General features: G+C 42.2%; 1 protein-coding gene across 2 annotated transcripts in view; it reads right to left on the bottom strand.

The window, feature by feature from the left end:
- Positions 1 to 19,572, bottom strand: part of LOC146858426 (multidrug and toxin extrusion protein 2-like) — a 722,400-nt gene that overhangs the window by 439,635 nt on the left and 263,193 nt on the right. For both annotated transcript variants that reach the window (XM_085649347.1, XM_085649348.1), the window contains one exon: positions 11,380 to 11,528. In XM_085649347.1, the coding sequence (XP_085505473.1) occupies positions 11,380 to 11,528 (149 nt within the window). The remainder of the gene's footprint in view (positions 1 to 11,379; positions 11,529 to 19,572) is intronic.

Genomic DNA, 19,572 nt, shown 5'->3' with positions numbered 1-19,572 from the left:
GAGGCAAGACATCAAGCCATTTCATTCCTGTGGCTAAACACATCTTCCCTATTCTGTTTTTGATGGTACCATTCATTTGTTCAACCACACCAGATTCGTACAATAGTCAAGCACATCCAGACAATCATGATCAACATCCTCTCTTACCTCCACTCTCTCTGCATCAGGCAAAAGTGTAGCTGGATTCACATTCACACATCTTTCCAGACTCACATTGGTTGCACCTAGAATGACCTTCTCATACTTAATCAGCCGACTATGTGACATGAACTGTGTTCGACTCCTTGTTAAAAGGATCGCCACACTGTGAGGTACAAACACTCTTACTGGATATCCATCACAATTCCCTCACTCTGCTCTAGGCTTCGGCATGTAGCCGCTACTGCTTTCAGACATCCTGGCAGACCTATTGCCACTGGATCTAACATTGACGAGAAATATGCCACTGGTCTCCTTTGTCTTCCATGTTTCTGTATTAACACTGAGAGTGCACATCCGTTTCTCTCACTGCAGTATAGTTCAAATTCTCTCTCATAATCTGGCATTCCCAGAGCTGGGCTTCACAAAGACTGTTCAACTGTCTGAATGCTGCCAATTCTTCTTTGTTCAGTTCAAGGGGGTCTTTAACCTCACTTTTCGTCAATTTCACCAATGGTTTGGCAATCAGGGAAAAGTTACTTATCCACTGACGACAGTAACCAAACATTCCTAGGAACATTCTCACCTCTCTTTGGGTCATTGGAGCTCTCATTCCTCTAATGATTTTGATCCTGTCTATTGTTACTTTTCTCAGGCCTTTTTCGATATTATGACCCAAATATTGTACTTCTTTTTTACAATATTGCAATTTTGTCGGAGATACCTTCAGTCCTCCATCTGCCAAATGATTCAATAAAGCTATGGTGTCTGTTTCACAGGCCTCACGTGACTTTGACGCCACTAATAGGTCGTCAATATATTGGACCAAAACTGAATTCTCAGGCATGGTAAGACTTTCCAGATATTTCTTTAGCAACTGATTGAAAATGGAGGGGCTCTCTGTGTACCCCTGTGGGATTCGGCACCATGCCAAAATACGCTCTACAAACCGAAATGCACAAAGCGGCTGGCTGTCATGATGCAATGGAATGGAAAAGAAAGCATGACACAAATCAATTACTGTGTACCATTCTGCATCATGAGGAATCTGATATAAAATTACTGATGGATTTGGAACAATGGGACAACATGACACAACAAATCTTGCACGATCCTGAACTTCCCACTCTGCTTTTTCAGTCCCATTATAGGCGAGTTACATGGACTGCTCAATATTTCTCTTAACACTCCTTGCTGGATCATTTTCTCAATCAAAGGGGTTACTCCTGCAATTATTTCGGGTGTCAGTCTATATTGTGGAATGTTTGGGTAAACTGCTCCTTCCTTTACAGCGATTCTCACTGGGTCTACGTTTCTCATCAGGCCTACATCTTCTCCAGTGAAATCCCAGACTGCTGCCTTCACTGTCTGTTTCAATTCTGGGGGCAATTCATCTGGATTGAATATTGCATAGGTTCCAGCAACCTCACTCTCTCCGTTAGCTATGGTCATTTTATACAGAACATCCTCATCTGGTGTTTCAAAGGCTATTCCGTCTGGTGTACAGAATATGGTGCAATTCATTTTGCACAACAAATCTATACCTAGAAAATTCACAGGACTGGTGTCACACACCACAAATCGGTGCATGTCTGAAAATTTCCCTATTCTGACCTTTACCGGTTCAGTAAGGTACGTTCTAATCTGGGTGTTTGATACCCCAACTACTTGGATTGTTTCATCCGAAAGAGGAAGATTTTTCACGTCTGCTGATCTGACAGTAGATCGCGTAGCTCCAGTGTCTACTAGGAAAGTAATGTTTTCATCATTAATTTTCCCATCTACAAATGGTCCTGTCTGATCTATTTCTAGAGATGCGCCAAGTACGCACCCTGCTTCCTCTTTTCGGCACCACCAATAAATCTCTTCTGACTCACTCTCGTCATTTTGCAGCCAATATTGTGACACGTTTGCGCGTTGCGGTTTGTTTACCTGTTCTTCATTGTAGAATCCCGTCTCCTTACTATATCTCTGGGTGTTCCGGCGGTTTCGGCACCTGATTCTGTGGATTAACAGCCTTCTGCTGTTGCGGCGGTGGGCCACTCCCCTCACACTGCACCTGTGGACTCAATGATGGATTTTCATTATTAGTACTTGGTGGATATATACACTCGGATTTCCAGTGCCCTAACCTTCCGCAATTGTGGCATGGAAACTTCTTTTTAGCTTCTTCTATATTACCTTTCCCCTTTCCTGGGCCAAATCTCGGTTTAATGCCTGGGTTATTAGCTTGTTCTACCAACTGAGCTTCCTGTCTCTCTGCAACTTTCACTTGAGCCCACATTGCTTTTTCTTTTAGTTTCTGCTGCATTATTATTTAGCATGCCTTAGGATCTCATCTATTTTCTTGCTCTGCCAGTCCACGGTATGCTGCTTAATCATGTCCCCAATCTCGGGACGCAGACCATACACAAATCTGTACACAAAATGACTCCGGTCCTTTTCTCCCAGATTTTCATCCCCACTGAATTGTTTGAAAGCTAAAATTAGCCTTTCATAGTAAGCGTGAACTGACTCTTTCGCTTCTTGATGGGTTCGATCTATTTTAACCCAGTCTGTTTCTTTGGGAGGCACTTTGTTTTTCAAGAACACCATGACCTGTTCATATTTCTTCATTACTTCCGGGTCTGGTGCTCCTGTTTTGGGATCTCTCGTGTGTTCTTTGGTTGGCCAATCTATGACTATTTTGCATTCTGCCCACAAGTCTGCTGGCACTATTATATCAAATAGGCTATTCAGATCAATCCACAGTACTTTTGACAGCTTAACAAATCTGTCCACTTGTCTGTACCACTCGACGGGCTTTTCCCGCAATCGAGGGAAGTCATTTGTAAATGACAAAATATCCTGCCTGGTCCATGGGACATGCACATATCCCCCTCCTGGAATCTCTCTCATGGGGAACTCTGTCACCACCTTTTCCTTTTCTCTCACAGGAAATGCTGGAAATGTTCTGTCTGAGCTGTCATCCCGCTTCCTATACCAACTGCTTTTCCATTTGTCCACATCTCCCCATTTCCTCAACACTGTGATTATGTCCCTAATCTGCCCTATTCGTCCTACGGTGTTCAGATTCTCAATATCTTTTTTGTGTGAAATCCACTCGGTAAGGCTTCTGTAAAGCTTTTACCTTGTCCATGTCAATTCCCATTTCACTTGCTATTTCTGCTAGTCTGTCATGCAAATTCTTTGCTCTCCAGGTGACACTTTTGCACAAAAACAATAGTTCCTCATCTTGGTAATTTTTCAGCTTTTCTGTGGGGATGGTCCCTACTATCAATTCTTCTAACACCATCCGTAATTTTGGCACATCAATGGTATGGGATTCTTTCTCTTTACCCTGCAAGCCCTTCAGCCATTCGCTCAATTCATCTGTAGTTATACATACTGATTTTTCCACGTTGCCTGGTTCTGTCATTCTTTGTGGTTCTAATATTGATCCTCCTGCTATTCTGTCTCTTTCTACTAAATCAGGACTGTAAAACGGGTTATTTGACATATTCAATCCACCTTCACTCATGGTGTGTCTCCAAGGATTCTCCCTCGCTTTCATTTGGGGCTGTTCCGCTTGTCTACTGCTTACATACGGAACTGTTAGACCATGCTCACTTTCTTTCTGCTTCTCAAAAATGGGCATAACAGGACCTATGGTCACAGGGACTGTAACTGCTTCCAGGTTTTTCGTCAATTCTCTTATTTTCTCTGTCAGCTCTAATGTGGTTTTTGCTAATTCCCTGGAATTTTCACTCTCTACCCTATTTTCCTTTTCCCGTTCCCTAAGAGAGTTCCTTCTCTTTACCTCCGGAGTCACATCTTCTGTCTTCATGATTCTCAGAGTCTCCCTCACTGGTGTATCTGCGGTTGGCATTTCTGATTCCTGCCTGTACGGAGGTGAGCTTTTGTAAAACATCAACTAAGACATCGTCATCCGTTTCATTTGCCCCATACCTCCGGGTTTCTACATGGTTTTTCTTTTCTAGGCATTTTCTTCCCTCACTTTCCCCTGCAGTTCTTACTGGAAACAATCCTTCAGTCATACTTTCGTCTCGCCACCTTCTTATTCGGTCACAGTGAGTTTCGCGATCATTTGGCCGTCCGAACATGTATCGGTACCTACTGCCATTTCTCTGTTTTTCTCGCTCATGCATCTCATCTTCCCACTCTGTCAACGCCTCAAACTGTGTAGGCCTAGGTCGCGGATCTAAGCTCATCATCCTCTCCCGAAAATTCCTCAATATTGACAAATTAAAGGAACCATTTTCTGGAAACGCTAAAACTCCGTCTTCCTTTGTATACTTCGCCCAATTGTCTAACCAGATGCAAGTATGGTACCCATACTTCGCAACCATGAAGGATGCGGGAGTTTTCGTCGGAGGAATCAACTGTCCTTCCCTTGTCACAATCTCTTTGTCTTTCACAAACCAATTTCTTATTTTGCTAAACAAAGATTTCTTCTTTTTCTCGGGTGAATGATAATACATCTTCCATTCTTTCGTGAACCTTTTAGTCTTTTCTGCAACTGTACGATCTTTAGTCCAATAGCAACGCGACTCTCACTCACGCACCAATCCTGGCGCGTCTACGTCACTGTCACAACCTCCAATCCCTGCGCGACTCACACTAACGCACCAATCCCGGAGCGTCTACGTCACTGACTAGCTGTCCAATCCCAGCGCGGTCTTCCTGACATCAGCAGTCGCTGCAGCAGCTCCTGCTCCTGACTCCTGTCTCCAGTCTACCCCTCCTTTACAAAACGACTCGATAGACTTTGTTTCAATTTTACAATACTTGTTAGTTACAACATACAAACATCTCCATTGTCTGCTCCGCTAACCACAGAATAGCAAAAGACCTTTCCCACGAGAATCCTGTTACTCCGAGAGCAGCGCTTACCTCTGCCCTACTACAGAATCATTACATTTGTTAGCAAAGTAGCGCATCCCTCTACTTCACCCTTCTACCAAGCATCAATTAACTGTTTTCTCCGGAATTAAGACACATAGTTGGAAACGCAATGCTCCTGAGAAATAAATCCAGAGTTCCGCAATTAATCCAAATGCCATTTCATTCACGCACTTTTATTCAAGAAAAATGTAGTTCATTCACACAGAATCCTGTCTTTTCCGAGAACAGCGAACAGTCTGTCCTACTACAGAATTATAACATACGTTAACAAAACAGCGCTTACCTCTACTTTGTCCTTACCTCTACTTTGTGCTTCTAACAAGCTCAGAGAACACCTGCTACCTTTTCAGTGATAAGCGTTATCGGTATGCCAATTGGTTTCCTGGTACCAAAGACCAAAATTTCACAGGTAACCCTTTGCTATCATTCACACCTTTCTCACACAGAAATATCACTAACGGTAACACTCGGCAATCCTACCGAATCGAACCCAGACAATGTGCCGTGCAACTTCTATTGTCACACGTTTCTCCCATGTACTTACGGGCAACCACAATTCCGTCTTTCCTCAGAGCAGCACTTACTTCTGTTCTGCTACGGAACTGTTACAAATTCCCGACTTCCTACCTCCCAGAAGCCGTACAGACGACATAGAACTCAAGACGACTTCAACATATAGTGTTAGTACATATATCAATACCAATCAATAAGCGATAACCTATATACATGCCAAAATCATCAAACCAAAACAATAAAAACCATCCTCTAGCTACCAGAAATACTAGTGCAGTTCGGGTCACTAAATCTCCCCCTGCTTCCACGGACGGAATGATTTCTCAGTCACACGCACATACACACATCACACGCTGGTGGGGCCCATAACACCAACATTCATTCTCTCAAACCATCCGTGCCTACAGAGGGATATCAAATCCCGAACTACAGCTGCTCTCTTGGATAGAGGAAACCCTTTCTAACAGTTCCTCCATCCGGAGGTCAATTAGATCATTTAGTTGTTGTATAATTTGATGACGCTTTTAACTCTCGAATTAATCAATAAACATTTCAAAGAAATAATCACCCGACACAGTTCTTCAAATAATGATTTTCTTTATCTAATTAAAATGCAGGTTAAATCCTAATAATGCAATATTATCTTTTGTCATATTTACCTATTCTGGCTAATTGTCGTTTTCTAAGTCAGAACTGGTCCTCAGAAAGTTCATCAGAGTTCTAAAGTCTCCGTCCTCTTCGGTCAGCATAAGGATCTCTGATCATCGATTCTCCGTCAATAGTGGTCTCTAGCGAAGAGCAGCATAGAGTGTGGCGTGACAGCCCTTGCCTCTCTAGACTACTAATATTTATACTAAAATGTATATATAACCGTAACATTTTCTCAATTCCCAGGCAAATGATTGGCTGATTTCAAATGCATCTCAATACATTAAGAAACATACTCCAATTTTCCCATGTGGAAGAAGTTTTTACAGTAGGCGAATGGGAAAAACTGTTCCCAGGTACAAATTGTATCTCTTCGTTGGTAACCGGTAGAGTTCAGTAGTTCATTTGCAATTTTGCAACATTAGCTTCAGGTTCAGGGACATTGGCACCTCGCCCAGGGTAGTCTTCATGGGCATGGTCTGACAGGTCACACAAGGGACACAAACTAAGTCAGTGCAGGAGCCTTTCTCCATTGTTCAAATGATGAAGTCATGTACTTTAGTTAGATTTCAGTCGGCGGCCATCTTTTGGTAGGCCAGAATAGTCAACTTTAAGCAAAGAAACACAAAATCGTAATTAATACATAGAAATGATTAAAACAGTGTTATTCCCGTGCTAATACCCTTATGCGTATGTATTTATCTAGCCATATGCAACATTCAAAGCCATTAATGCTGGTTTATTTATGCGCAAATCACATTAACACTGCTCAAGCCACACTTATCGTTTTAATATGCATACAACTTAGTTCACTTATTAATTTTAGCCATGCAAATGCATTCCCACGTGTATTTTCTTTGTTAATAAGGTTGATTTAGTACCATAACATCAATCAATTATTAGAATTAATTATTAATCATTTTAATATAAACTTATATAAATGGATTGGGTATATAAAAAGAAAACGTTTTACCCGTTCCATCAGAAGGAGGCCATGTATTTTGTTTTATTTTTTTATTTGAGATCAGGCAGTCTTATATAAAGCTCGCCCATTATTCCGCTGCCCCTGCAGCATCCAAAGCTCCAGAGAAAAGGTTCTGGAACCAAGGATGCAAGGGCCGAGAAGAGCGAGGACACATGCTCAAAAGTAAACAAACTACTTTACACTGGATACAGAATAAATATACTAAATGCAAACATTGTAAACATGAAACATAACAAGGGACATACAGAACATAAAATCATAGATTTCTTTTTCAACCTACAAATTCCCTTTTCTCTGCCTAATGCCTAGTTTACTAACGGGTTCTAACTTCTTACTCTAATGTACATTTTTAAATATTGTAAAAACCTTCTTATCCTGTTTTGGATCTAGACGTTCTTCCCATTTAGTAGTGCCCATTTGTCTTGGAACATCTTCTTTTCCGAGAAAAAATTCCAGCTGAGAAAGGTTCTCTGACAACTCACCCTTGATATCCTTTATTTCGCATTCCTTTTCAGGGCTCCCTGTTTGGACTCTCATTTACCTACAGCAGCATATACCCGAGCATTTGACACACCCTCTCTAGCTGAATGAAAGGTATTCCTTAAGTTTCACTGATAAAATATCTAAAATACGATCAGAACTATCCGCTGTCTTTTTTAATAAGGACAAAATTGATGACAAAACACGTAAAAGACTTATCAAGGAGTTAGAGAGACACACAACCTGATGTAATACTACCAAGCGGGATCAATACCAAATCAGGTGACCCTGAATTATTCGATAAAACAGAAGCTATATGACTTGTTGTACTAGAAAACATCTCCAAGGATTTTTTCAACCTTTTGGGTGCCTCGGGCAATAATACTGATTCTTTATTACTTCATCATTCAGTTTAAAAGGTGGAATGTCCAGTAATGTATAGTCCAATACTATGGAGCCCTGTAAGTCTTGAGTTTCTGCAACAGTAGTACACATAAGAGGATGCTCACTCTTGAATACATTTTCCTCCCTCTTATCCTGTTTCTGGACTAGCTCGATGCAGCACTGCAATACTCACTCAGCCTCTACTGACTCAATTTGGATATCATCAATGACTTGAGGCCTCTCCTTCGTTTCCATCTGCACCGGAAATATACTAGAACGGAGGGTCTCTTCAGACAGTTATTGGAAATCTGTTGTTATAATTCCGCTCTCCTTTAGAGCTCCCAAGTGAAGTGCCTGGTTTCTACATAGGCTGGATTTCGTTTTCTGGCATAGTCTCGAAGAAAGTATTCAACCAGATCCAAGTTTTCTTGCCATCTTGGGCAGGCAGCTGATATGGCTCTCTTGAATCCTTATGGCCTCTAGAAAACTGGTTTTGCCCCTTTCTCTAGAAAACTGCTTTCGGCGCCACCTCACCTTCCCCTGATTGCTGGCTTTGTAATTACTCTACAAGGGAGGGTCACCAGCACACCTCACACATTTCCCCAGTTATCCAGCTATCGCAGAAAGTCGCCAAAATTACCAGTGCCCTACACCTTCAGTTATCCTGCTCAAGACTTTTCACCACACCTTCTCTATATTGATCAGCTTACAACCATACTCCACGTAGGTAAAACTTAACACTTATACACACTAATATGAGCCACACATCGCTGGTTAAGTTGACTCCGGAAGTGACATTTAAAGTCTGCGGCCATATAAGGATATATTTCTCCAGTGGACACCACCTCCAGGCTATCCCACTTACAGTGCACATTCCAGAGCCCAGGGACCATCCCACCAGGCTACCAGAAACCAGGTTGTTATCCAGGTAACTATTCAGGATACAGAACCAGGAGCCTCCCGCAAATTTGGACACCTGTTCCAGCACGTCACAGCCGGCAAACCTACAGATATGAGAGCACCGGGAAGCACAGGGACACAGCAAGACACCGCTTGCACCACCCAAGGAAAGCTGCAGCACACATCCACTTCCGCTTTGACGCACCACTGGCCACAGATTCCCTGCAGATAATGCAGTTGATATAGCGTCTGTACAAGAGGTATAGCGCATGTCAGGGTGGTGCCTAGTTCAAACCACTCCCCCAGTACTCAAAGAACTCGGACCTCGAAGCCCCCGGAGCCCAAGGGCCCAAGCACTATCAGTGCAGACGGCCTGCTCTACCAAAAGTGCCAATAACAATAGGGCCCCCAGAAGAGGCTTGCGGGGCTTACAGTGGAAAGTGCGAAGGAGACTACAGCATGCGCCCCGACCCCCAAAAGAGCAAACTGCACCGGCCTAGCACAGGCCGCTTCCGTGCCTATTCGGAGAGGACCATGGCCCTAGGGCCTCACCGACACTCTGCTGCACTGTACTCCAAGCCCCCAATGCACGCACCTCACTACTCCAGGCTCTACTCCGTGTCCCGCCGTGGTCAAGAAGCCAGACTGGGGCCGGGAGCCTGGAGGTGCCTCACAGCAACTCACTGCGGAGTTTGTGTTGAGCGGCGAGTGACATCAACACATCAGCAACTGTCATAACCAGGAAGTGGGCAACAACGTGCTCCAGATTATCCTCTCAATTACTGTAGCTGAACAGTTATACACAGAATGGATGCCGTGTTGGATGCACCGGCACTGCAAAGATTTGTGTTTTCTGAAAACCAAACCCTGAAACAGATAAGGAGTGGTCTACCTTTGCGTTGGGGTCACTGTGCGTTTTCTCCATTTAGTCCTAGATTGCGAAAACAAGGGATTGCTGCTTTGCTTTGCCCTAAGCAGGGCTGTTTGAGTGCCACAGTGACCTGGTATCCCCATGGGAAAAAAGCCGCCAAGTCAGAACCAGCGGAGATTCACCCATTATAAAACAATAGTTTCCTACTTCAATTAGAGTGGGAGAAGCACAACTTTGGCAGGGTAGGAGCAACGCCTCTTAACTGCATTTGCTTCCACTCTACAAAAGTCTAAATAGCCCCAGATTTTCTTCTCCTGTTTTAAAGTACATCAAGAAAACGCATTTCAAAATCTAATAGTCTTAACACCGATGGGACATAAAGCCTTCTGCCATGTAGGTGTCCTTTAAAAAAACAAAAAACATTAGTGAACAGCACAGAGACCGCATGCACTCCACTCTTTCAGTAAATTAATGAAGTATAATCTACTCCCTTCTTGATGCAATATTTAGCAACCCCCACTGTACATGATCTTACTGGGCACTTGTTATGGTTTCAGGTCTGCAACCACTTTGTCGACATTTAATCACAAAATAGTTTACAACTTTTTGTCATGATGTCATAAAAAAGCGTCTGATTTTGTCTGTGCTTGCTGTGGTCCCGAAATATTTTGAGGGTCATATAGCAAGCACTGATCACACTGGGGTTGCACACTGCTGACCCATTCACACTCATGCCGTTGCCAGGCAACTGTTCATTGGCTAATGCTGATGTTTATGTGCAACCCGGTTGGGCTTTACTATACAAAATACATTTATTTGGGGGAATAATCAGCATGCCAATGCTCCCCCAGTTGAGAGTAAGGCCCATTTATACTGCAAATACATTCACTCCAACAAATGTCCAGACTTCACTAAATTGGCTATCCAGAATGCCAAATCACTATTGTGAAAGTTAGATCTTCATGATACAGCCTGTACTTGAGTAAACAAAAGTACCACATAATGTTGGAATGTACGTCCAATGCTGAACAAAGTGACAAAAATGAGCTTGTCTTACAGCACGGTTCAAATATTTTGAGTCAGTCATATTCCACCATACAGTACTTGAATTTAATTTAACAAACCTCATATTAATCAAACTTATGCAGAACTGTCCTTTAAGACTGTTAATTTCAAATGCGTTTCCCCTCAGACATTCCTGAGCTCACACAGAGTCTAATCGAAAAAGCCTTTTTTTTTGCATAGGTGTGAAAAAGACAGATTATTGGAATTGTACAAGAAGCACCAAGGAAATCAATAAATAATTTATGTTCACCATTATAGATTAAGGTCACAAGTGACACAACTGGTAACATTTTCAGCCAAGTTCAAACTATCACTACAAGTATCTAAATATTTAAACATGCTAGTGGAGCAGTGTGTCTTCATTGCGATGCCGGCTTGGATTGGAATCCGATTAACAAAGTAAGATCAAATCATAGTAAATTTAGCCTAATGTCCTCAAGAAGCTAATGCAGGAAGGAAAAAGTAACATACTTAAGTGTAATTCACATACCTGGCCACATCTGGATCCTGTTTAAGGAGTAGCAATATTTGCTCAGTGTTAATAAAGAGGGCCCAGCAGGGAAAGCAGAACAGCATCAGAATGAGGATTCCCCTCTGCAGGATCGTTCCAACTCGTTTCAAATTCTTTCCTCCGTAAGTCTATGGGGTAGAATACAAAACAAAGAGAATTAAACACCAATTGTTGAAGCATACAAACTATTTTCAGGGAAAGTTACATTATTCTTTATAACCCTATAAAACCACTAATGTGTCAGTAATGTGGCCAAATCCAATTTGACGCTAAAACTTCATGCCATTAACCACTGCAACAAGGCCAAGTCCCAACCTAAAAAGTTCAATCTAAGGTCCTTCTACTGGGTTACTATTACATTGAAGTGTAAAATAATGATTAATATTAGCTTTTGGTTTAATGGGAATTGGGTTGGTAGCATCCATTTAATTCTATATTAATTTATGCTAATTCATTTCTTGACTATATTTTATCTTCTTTTGTTACTTATTGTTTAAACATCTAATACTTTATAGACTGTATTAATTTCTTTATTTGAGATCTTTTGTTCTACTGGGGGCTGGGGGGGTAGAGAGTGTAATTCATATATTAATTTAATTGATTTGTTGATAATTATATACATTTTAATTATATTTTAAATACATTTTGTATCTTAAGTTAAGTGTGTGTTGTGGGGTGCATTGGGGTATTGGGTGTGCAGTTTTGTTTTCAAATAATACATTTATTTACATTGACTAAAAATATTCTTATGTTTCAATTTGTTTCAATGTTTTATGGTTTGTAGAGTAATTTATTACATTTTTAAGGCGGGTGTGGGTTTTGAGGGACTGGGAAGTCGATTTTTTAAATAAAATTTTAAAACAGATTATTCTATTGTGCGAATTATTGTAATTGCCACACAATTTTATTTTTAATGAATTTAAACTGAAAAATATTACTTTCCCCAATGTAAGTTAGATTGGAGTTAGAATACCATATCCGACCATTCCCGAACCCTCCTAATTTATGTACTTTCCTGAACTGGACTTAGACTGGAGTTAGAATAGTAAATCTGACCCTACCAATTTATGCACTTTCCCCAAAGTATATTAATCTGGAGTTACAATAGTAAATCTAACACCTCCCAATGAATGCACTTTTCCCAATGTTTGTTATGCAGGAGGTAGAATAGTAAATCGGACTCCACCATCCAAATGTATGGACTTTCCCAGATGTTTTTAGATTAGAGGTACAACAGTAAATATATCCTCCCAATGTATGCATTTTCCCTAACGTTCCTAGGGCCAGATGTACGACCATTCACTATTGCGAGTAGCAAATTGCTTTGAATTGCGACTCACAATTTGCGACTCGCAAAAGTCAATGTAAACAGTGTCTGAGACACTGTTTGCAATTCCCAATGGGGTCGCCAATAGCATGCCTCATTAATATTCATGAGGCAAGCACAATTTGCGACCCCATTGGGAATGGCTAGCACTCCCTGAGATGGTAGGCTGCTGGGGTCAGCAGACCACCATGTCAGTGACTGCTTTTCAAATAAAGCTGTTTTTTATTTTTTAACTGCAGCCCGTTTCCTTAAAGTAAAACAGGATGCATAAAAGAGTCCCTAGTACGGTACTTAGAAACACCCCCCAAAATGTATCCAACTTTTCCAAATGTCTGCTAGACTGAATCAGAATATTAAATCTGATTCCCCAATGTATGCTGTTTCCCCGAAGTTTCTTAGATTGGAGTTAATATAGTATGTTTGACTCCCTCGAGTACAGTTTTAGGAAATGTTGTTTAGACCGTTCTTAGAAGATTTCTTCCCCCTCGAAATACAAAAAGTTTGTAGGATTCCAACAGCAGTGGATTTGAACAGTTTATTTTTAAAATATTTTTGTTTTGGAATTTGGTTACTATATTTTCCATTTCATTACATCTTTTATAAATATTTGGGGAATTATATTTTCATTTTTAAACTTCTTATACATGGTTTCTTCAAATTGTGATATTTTAGACGATCTGACAACAGAGGTCTTGCTCCAAATTATCCAAAGCCTTGAACTGTTCCCAAGTCAGGTTGTCTCTCTATTTTACACACAATCCATTCCTAGTACACAAAGATCGATTTATGACACAGGTCTTAAGATAATTAAGAGATTTGGATAATAAAGCTATTAACAAGGATGATCCCATCCTGAAACTGGCAAAGTGGGAACAACATTAGATCTGTACAGTCAAAGAAGCTTCAAATCTAAATCAATTTTTTGGGCTGTCTTACCTTTTGATGTAATTGACACTTTTCTTGAAGTTGTGATCAAGGGGCTCAAAAAACTGAGAAGGAATGGGTATAAATATGGGGGCACCTTGACCTGGGAACAGTTCAATACTTTGAAAACTTTAGAGAAAAACACCACCATAGTTATAAGGTCTTGTGACAAAAGTGGTAGGCTCATACTATCCAATGATATGTATTTCAGGGGGTATCAAGCAATTGGCAGATTTAAAAAAAAAACATTTTATTAATTTTCTTGTTACAACAACTTCCTTAGTCAATGGTATACATCATAGCATAGCAATATCGACAGGTCAAGAAAAATAAGAATAAACAATGATACATATAATTGTGAGTTACCAGTGGTACAGTCCAATGAGTTTAACATTTATGCCTTCAATACGTTGCAGTGTCTGCAGGGAATTCGTTATTCCCGCACATATAGTGTGTTATAGTTGCAATAAGCTAATCAACCCGCCCCCCGCCCACAAATAATAACAAAACCAACTATTTCCCAATCCCTCCCCCCTCCCCTAGACTCAGTTCTTCCTTTGAACATGCTTTTGTCAGTCAGCATAATGATACATGACAATTGTAGGTTCTTACACAAATTCGGTAAGTAGCTCCTATAACATGTTATATTAGTACATCATCCGGATCCCTCCTTGTAATACATTCTTATTTGCAGGGTTGAGATGATTGCATTACCTATTCTGATGTCTGTACCTCCGTTGCTATAAATTCCTCGAGCATCACATTCCATTCCATCGATATAGGTTTCTTTCGTAAAACCCCTATGTTTCTCCCATTTTAGCTCCGCACTTTCTGCTTTACCCCATCTAACCACTTCATTGTACCAGTCTATAAACTGATGGCGCTTTCACAGCCATCATTCGCATTATTATGGTTTACTTAGCTAGTATCAGTGCCAGGTTTGCAAATCTATTTCTGGGGCCTCCCTTTTTGCACCTAGGATTCAGTCCCACTATGGAATACTCCAGCAGCTCTACCCCCTCCTCCTGGGACGACAGCACTTAATATTGTTGGCACTGTTGTCCAGTAGTGTGGCAGTCGAGGACAAGCCCATAACATGTGTAGCAAATTTCCATTGGAGGCGTGACATCTAGGGCATGCGTCCACCGTATCTGGAAAAATCAGACTTTGTTTGTGGGGGGTGGTCAAATAGGCACAATGTGCTATCATGAGCTGTATAAATTAGAACTTTGGGTTTCACGACACCTTCCTCGGGTGTTCCAAAATAATTCCCCATTCCTTAGCGGTCAGCTCGCGGCCTATGTCCACATTCCATTTATCACGAGGTATCTGTAGTGAGACTGCAGCATGCGTTCAGATCCCCCGATACAACCATTTGGTCAGGTGGCTGCCATTCTCCATTAGGTACTGTATGTGTACTAACCCGTGTGCCGGGGGTTCCGTCCCTTCTGGGGCCCATGTGGTCCGGACATATCTAGTAATATTCGCATGTAGAAGAAAGAGTGTATTTGGTACTCCTGGTTCCCTTACAAATGTGTCATAGTTCATTAGTGCGTTATCCACAAATAACATTCCAGACGTATTTACTCCTGCTTTCACCCAGGTAGATATACGCTGAAGTGTTACTGTCTCTAGCGGCATAGGGAGTCCTAGTAGTGGAATATTGGGGGCATATGGAATCAGTACCTTTGAATAGTGAATTGCCTTTTTCCAGTACATCAGTGCAATTTTTAGCAATGGAGGCTCAGTCGATGGGAGTCTGCTGTTGGGCATCAAAAGCTTGTGAAGCGCCCCCCTCTCCCATTTTCCCTTATTCATGGCAATCTCTTGCAAATTACGTCCTGCGATTCAATACGCAAGCCATTGTAATTGGCTTGCGTAGCAGTATGTTTTCAATTCTGGAAACCCCAGACCCCCACGCTTTGTATCTAACTGAAGTTTTAATAAGCCTATTCTTCTGCGTCAAGCCCCCCATATCAATTCCACCAGTAGGCTATCTAGCGCTTTAAACACATGGGTTGGGAGATGATTGGTAGATTTGTGAAGTAATAAAGTAGCCTGGAGAGCATCACCATTTTGGTTATAACTACCTTTCCCGCCACAGATAGCGGCAATGATGTCCAGAATGTTATTTGAGCTTTAAGAGCTGTGATAGCACAGGTCAAGTTGCCACCTATTATGTCTCCCGCCTCTCTGTACACGTGGATGCCAAGGTATTTAAAGGTGACTGTCGCTGTTTGAAATGACCAGGGGCCAAAACGCTATGGGTCTACCAGCACAGTGTCCATGAAAAAGTACGCATACGATTTGGTCTCGTTGATAGATAGCCCTGACAGCGATTGGAAGTTATGGAATATTGTAGGGATTGGTTCATGGTCGTCCTTGAGATTATTAAAATATAATATAAAGTCATCCACATATGCAGAGATAATGTGCATGTCATTTCTGAGTCGTATTCCCTTGTGTTCCGCTATGGTACGGATTACGATAGCAAGTGGTTCTAGGGCTAGTATGAATAGCAAAGGTGAGAGCGGGCACACCCTTTTTGAGTACCTTGTGCTACTGTATATTGCTTTGAAATATGAGCACGTGCACGTGCAGTGAGTTTCGTATACAGGAGGCTAACCCATTTCACATATTCGCCCGGAATTCCAAATTTCGGGAGAGTACAGAACATGTAGCTCCAGTGTAGCGAATCGAATGCCTGATGTAAGTCTAAGGACACACATCCCTGTGTGTTGGCGGTCGAGGTTGCTCGGGTCATGACTTGGTGTAATCTTCTAATATTAAGGGCTGTGCATCTTCCAGGCACAAACCCACACTGATCCATGTGGATTAGTTTTGGTATGAATTGGAGGACCCTATTTGCCAATAACGTGCTTAAAATCTTATAATCAGTGTTTAATAGTGATAGGGGGCGATATCCTGCCATGTCTTTGATATCCCTGCCCGGTTTGGCCATGAGACCACTATTGCTTGCAGTGTAGTAGGTGCAAGGGAACCAGTCTCCAACGAGACTTGATACAGTCTCTGTAAATGGGGAACTATTAATGCTGAATACGTCGCATAACATTCTATTGGCAATCCATCAATACCTGGAGTTTTGTTACGGGGTAAGTCTTTGATTGCTGCTCTCATTTCCGCTTTGGTTTATATTCCTCTCTAATTCTTTTTTTTGGTCCGCTGTCAATTGTGGGAATCGCAGTCCCTCGGAGAAGGACTCATAGTCCGCTTCAGAAGGCTCTACCGGTGCTGCATACAATTTCTTATAGTAATTTTTAAAAGCAGTATTTATATCCAAGTGAGTGCAGGCAGCAGTGCCCTCTTGAGAGGTAATTTTAGTAATGGGAGCAGTCACCGGTGTATCTTTAATAATCCTAGCAAGGAGCGAACCCGCTCGGACTGCTTCTGCATGCTGCTTTTGTGTGTATAGGCAATAGTCTATAATGCAGAGTTCTTCCAGAAGTTCTGCATGTCTTATATGTGCCTCCTGCAGTTTGTCCCCATCTATGTCACTTGTGACTGCCTCTTGTTCCAGGCCGCCCAAGCAATTTCAACGTCCGCAAGCTCTTTGACTAGAGAAGAACAGGCCGCCACTCTTTTGCTAATTGCTACCCCCGTATCAGTTTTAAATGCTTCCCATTCCACTTGACATGTACTAGCAGTGTCTGTATTTTCTACAACATAATTAATAATCGCTGTAGAAAGGGAGCTGATAAACACCAGATCTTCAAGAAGCAAAGGTTGTAATTTCTAGATCGGGATTGGTGTGGGGATCTTCCCCCATAGTAGTGTGACTTCAAGGGTCCGATAAAGTTTTGCCTAGGTATATGGTGTCATTACATTGGCAATTAAACGCATAGAACAGAAGATTCTGTCTTAACGTGTGTGTAACCCATGGGGCGGTGAAAAGAATGAGTTATCTTTACTAGCAGCGTGTCGCATGTGCTATGCATCACCTATATTCCATCCTTCCACCCATCCCTTAAGTGCATCTGCCAGTTTTTTGCAACTGGTACCCTGCAGTGGAGGGTGCGATCGGTCTAGTCAGATATCTAGTACTGCATTGAAGTCACCCCCCAAAACCCAGAGGTAATCGTCTCATTCCGCCAGCGCATTGGTAAGTATTCCTAACCATTTGTCTTGCTCAGAGGTTGGGCATATACACTTCCCAACACTATGTGCTCCCCATCTAACATGCCATGCAGTAGCACATATCTGCCATTCAAATCTATTCTTTGTTCCAACAGTGAAAATCCACGCAGTCCATATCACAGCCCGGCGAGCAAATGCAGAGTAGGATGTGAAAAACAATTGACCTCTCCACTTCTTTTGTAATTTAATGGCCTCTGTGTGCGTAAGATGGAGTTCTTGAAGAAAAACAATGTGCACCTTCCTGCGATTGAGATGCGCAAGAATTCTGTGTCTCTTGTGCACCGAACCAAAACCCCTTTTACATTCTAGGATGTGTATGTATATTTACCAGAGTGAGCCCTTTATCTTTGTGCAATGTGGTGTAATATGGGCGCTCGCCCCTTCTTGCTGACTATAAAAAGGATTAGCTGCAACTGAGTCTGTGCGTACATATCCCGCTAGAACTCCCAATACCAGGATCCACTTTAGAACTCTAGAGGACCAAACAATGAAAACAAGTTCAACAGGAACCCTGTATAATCTATAACATAGTGCAGTCGCCACAGGGGAGGTGGTAAACATCAATCTCTTAACGTGCATTAAACAATACACAACAATTACATTTGCAGCGCCTTTGCCCAGGCCCTATCTTATTACAAGTACAAGGTACATTGGGACCATCCACAATCAGAGTGTAGGGCGATTCATACTCATCTGTTAGAGCAATAGACCAGCTTAGAATGTGCACAGTGTTCAGCCCAGATAGTCATTTGCAGTCTGCGGGGTGACCGTTGAGAACAGCGCCAAACTGTGGTCAGAGTCCGAGTGGACCATGGTGTCCTCCGAGGAGTCAACGGATTAAGCGATAGATTTCGCATCTTGATCTACCATTGCTGTCGCCACTAGTAGTGCGTCAGTCTGACTTTCTGAGATCTGTTCCGGGAGGGATTCGTGCTGGGGACAGATTGAGTTTTCTGGCTTCTGTCCGTTCTAGTCCTTCCAATTCTTTATGGCCGAGGTTGTTGCCGTCAACTTGTTTGTGACGATTCCTGTGATGCATTCGGTGTTAGTGTAATTTCTGCCCATTCCGTCGCCTCATCCGTATTGTACAAAAATAAAGCTTTTTGTCCATAAATGAAGGGCAGGGAAGAGAAGAGCGTACTTCAGGTTAGGACTTGAAGCATTTTTCCATTTCTTGAAATGTGGCTCTCGCTCTCCGGACCGCCAGGGTGAAGTCCGGGTATAGGGAAATACATTTGTTTCCAAACTGAATTGGAGTGTTTTCCTGGGGGCGAACAGGAACGTGTCCCGGTCTTTATAATTCAATATGCGCGCTATGATCGTCCTATGTGGCGCACCAGGGCTGGGGGCCTTGGCAGGACTCTATGTGCTCGTTCTTCACTATACAAGTCAGTAAGGCCCACCGGTGCCACATGATCCCATAGCTATTTCTCTACAAATTGAGTGGAATTGGGTCCTTCGCTCCGTTCCAGTATTCCTACATTGTTACGGAAGGATCTTCCTTTCGCATCATCCACCCTGTCCTGTAACCCCACCAGTTGACGCTGCAGTTGCTCTATTTGGGAGGTGTGGGTCTTTTGCTATTGCGCCAGTTCATCTAGTATCATTTTGTTGGTCTTTACCGTTTCCGCCAATTTTGCGTGATCCGACTTCAAAAGGGTGAAAGCTAGTGGTGAGTGCACCTACTTGAGTTTCTATAGCTGTGCGCGAGTCCCTTATTCCTTTCAGAATCAAGTCCAGCTTATCGCTAGGGCCTCCAGGCTCCG

Source organism: Triturus cristatus, chromosome 3_2, assembly GCF_964204655.1.
Source record: "Triturus cristatus chromosome 3_2, aTriCri1.1, whole genome shotgun sequence".
In the NCBI taxonomy this organism is placed as follows: domain Eukaryota; kingdom Metazoa; phylum Chordata; class Amphibia; order Caudata; family Salamandridae; genus Triturus; species Triturus cristatus.
The sequence above is the reverse complement of the archived record's forward strand: the minus strand, read 5'-3'. Positions and strand labels throughout refer to the sequence as shown.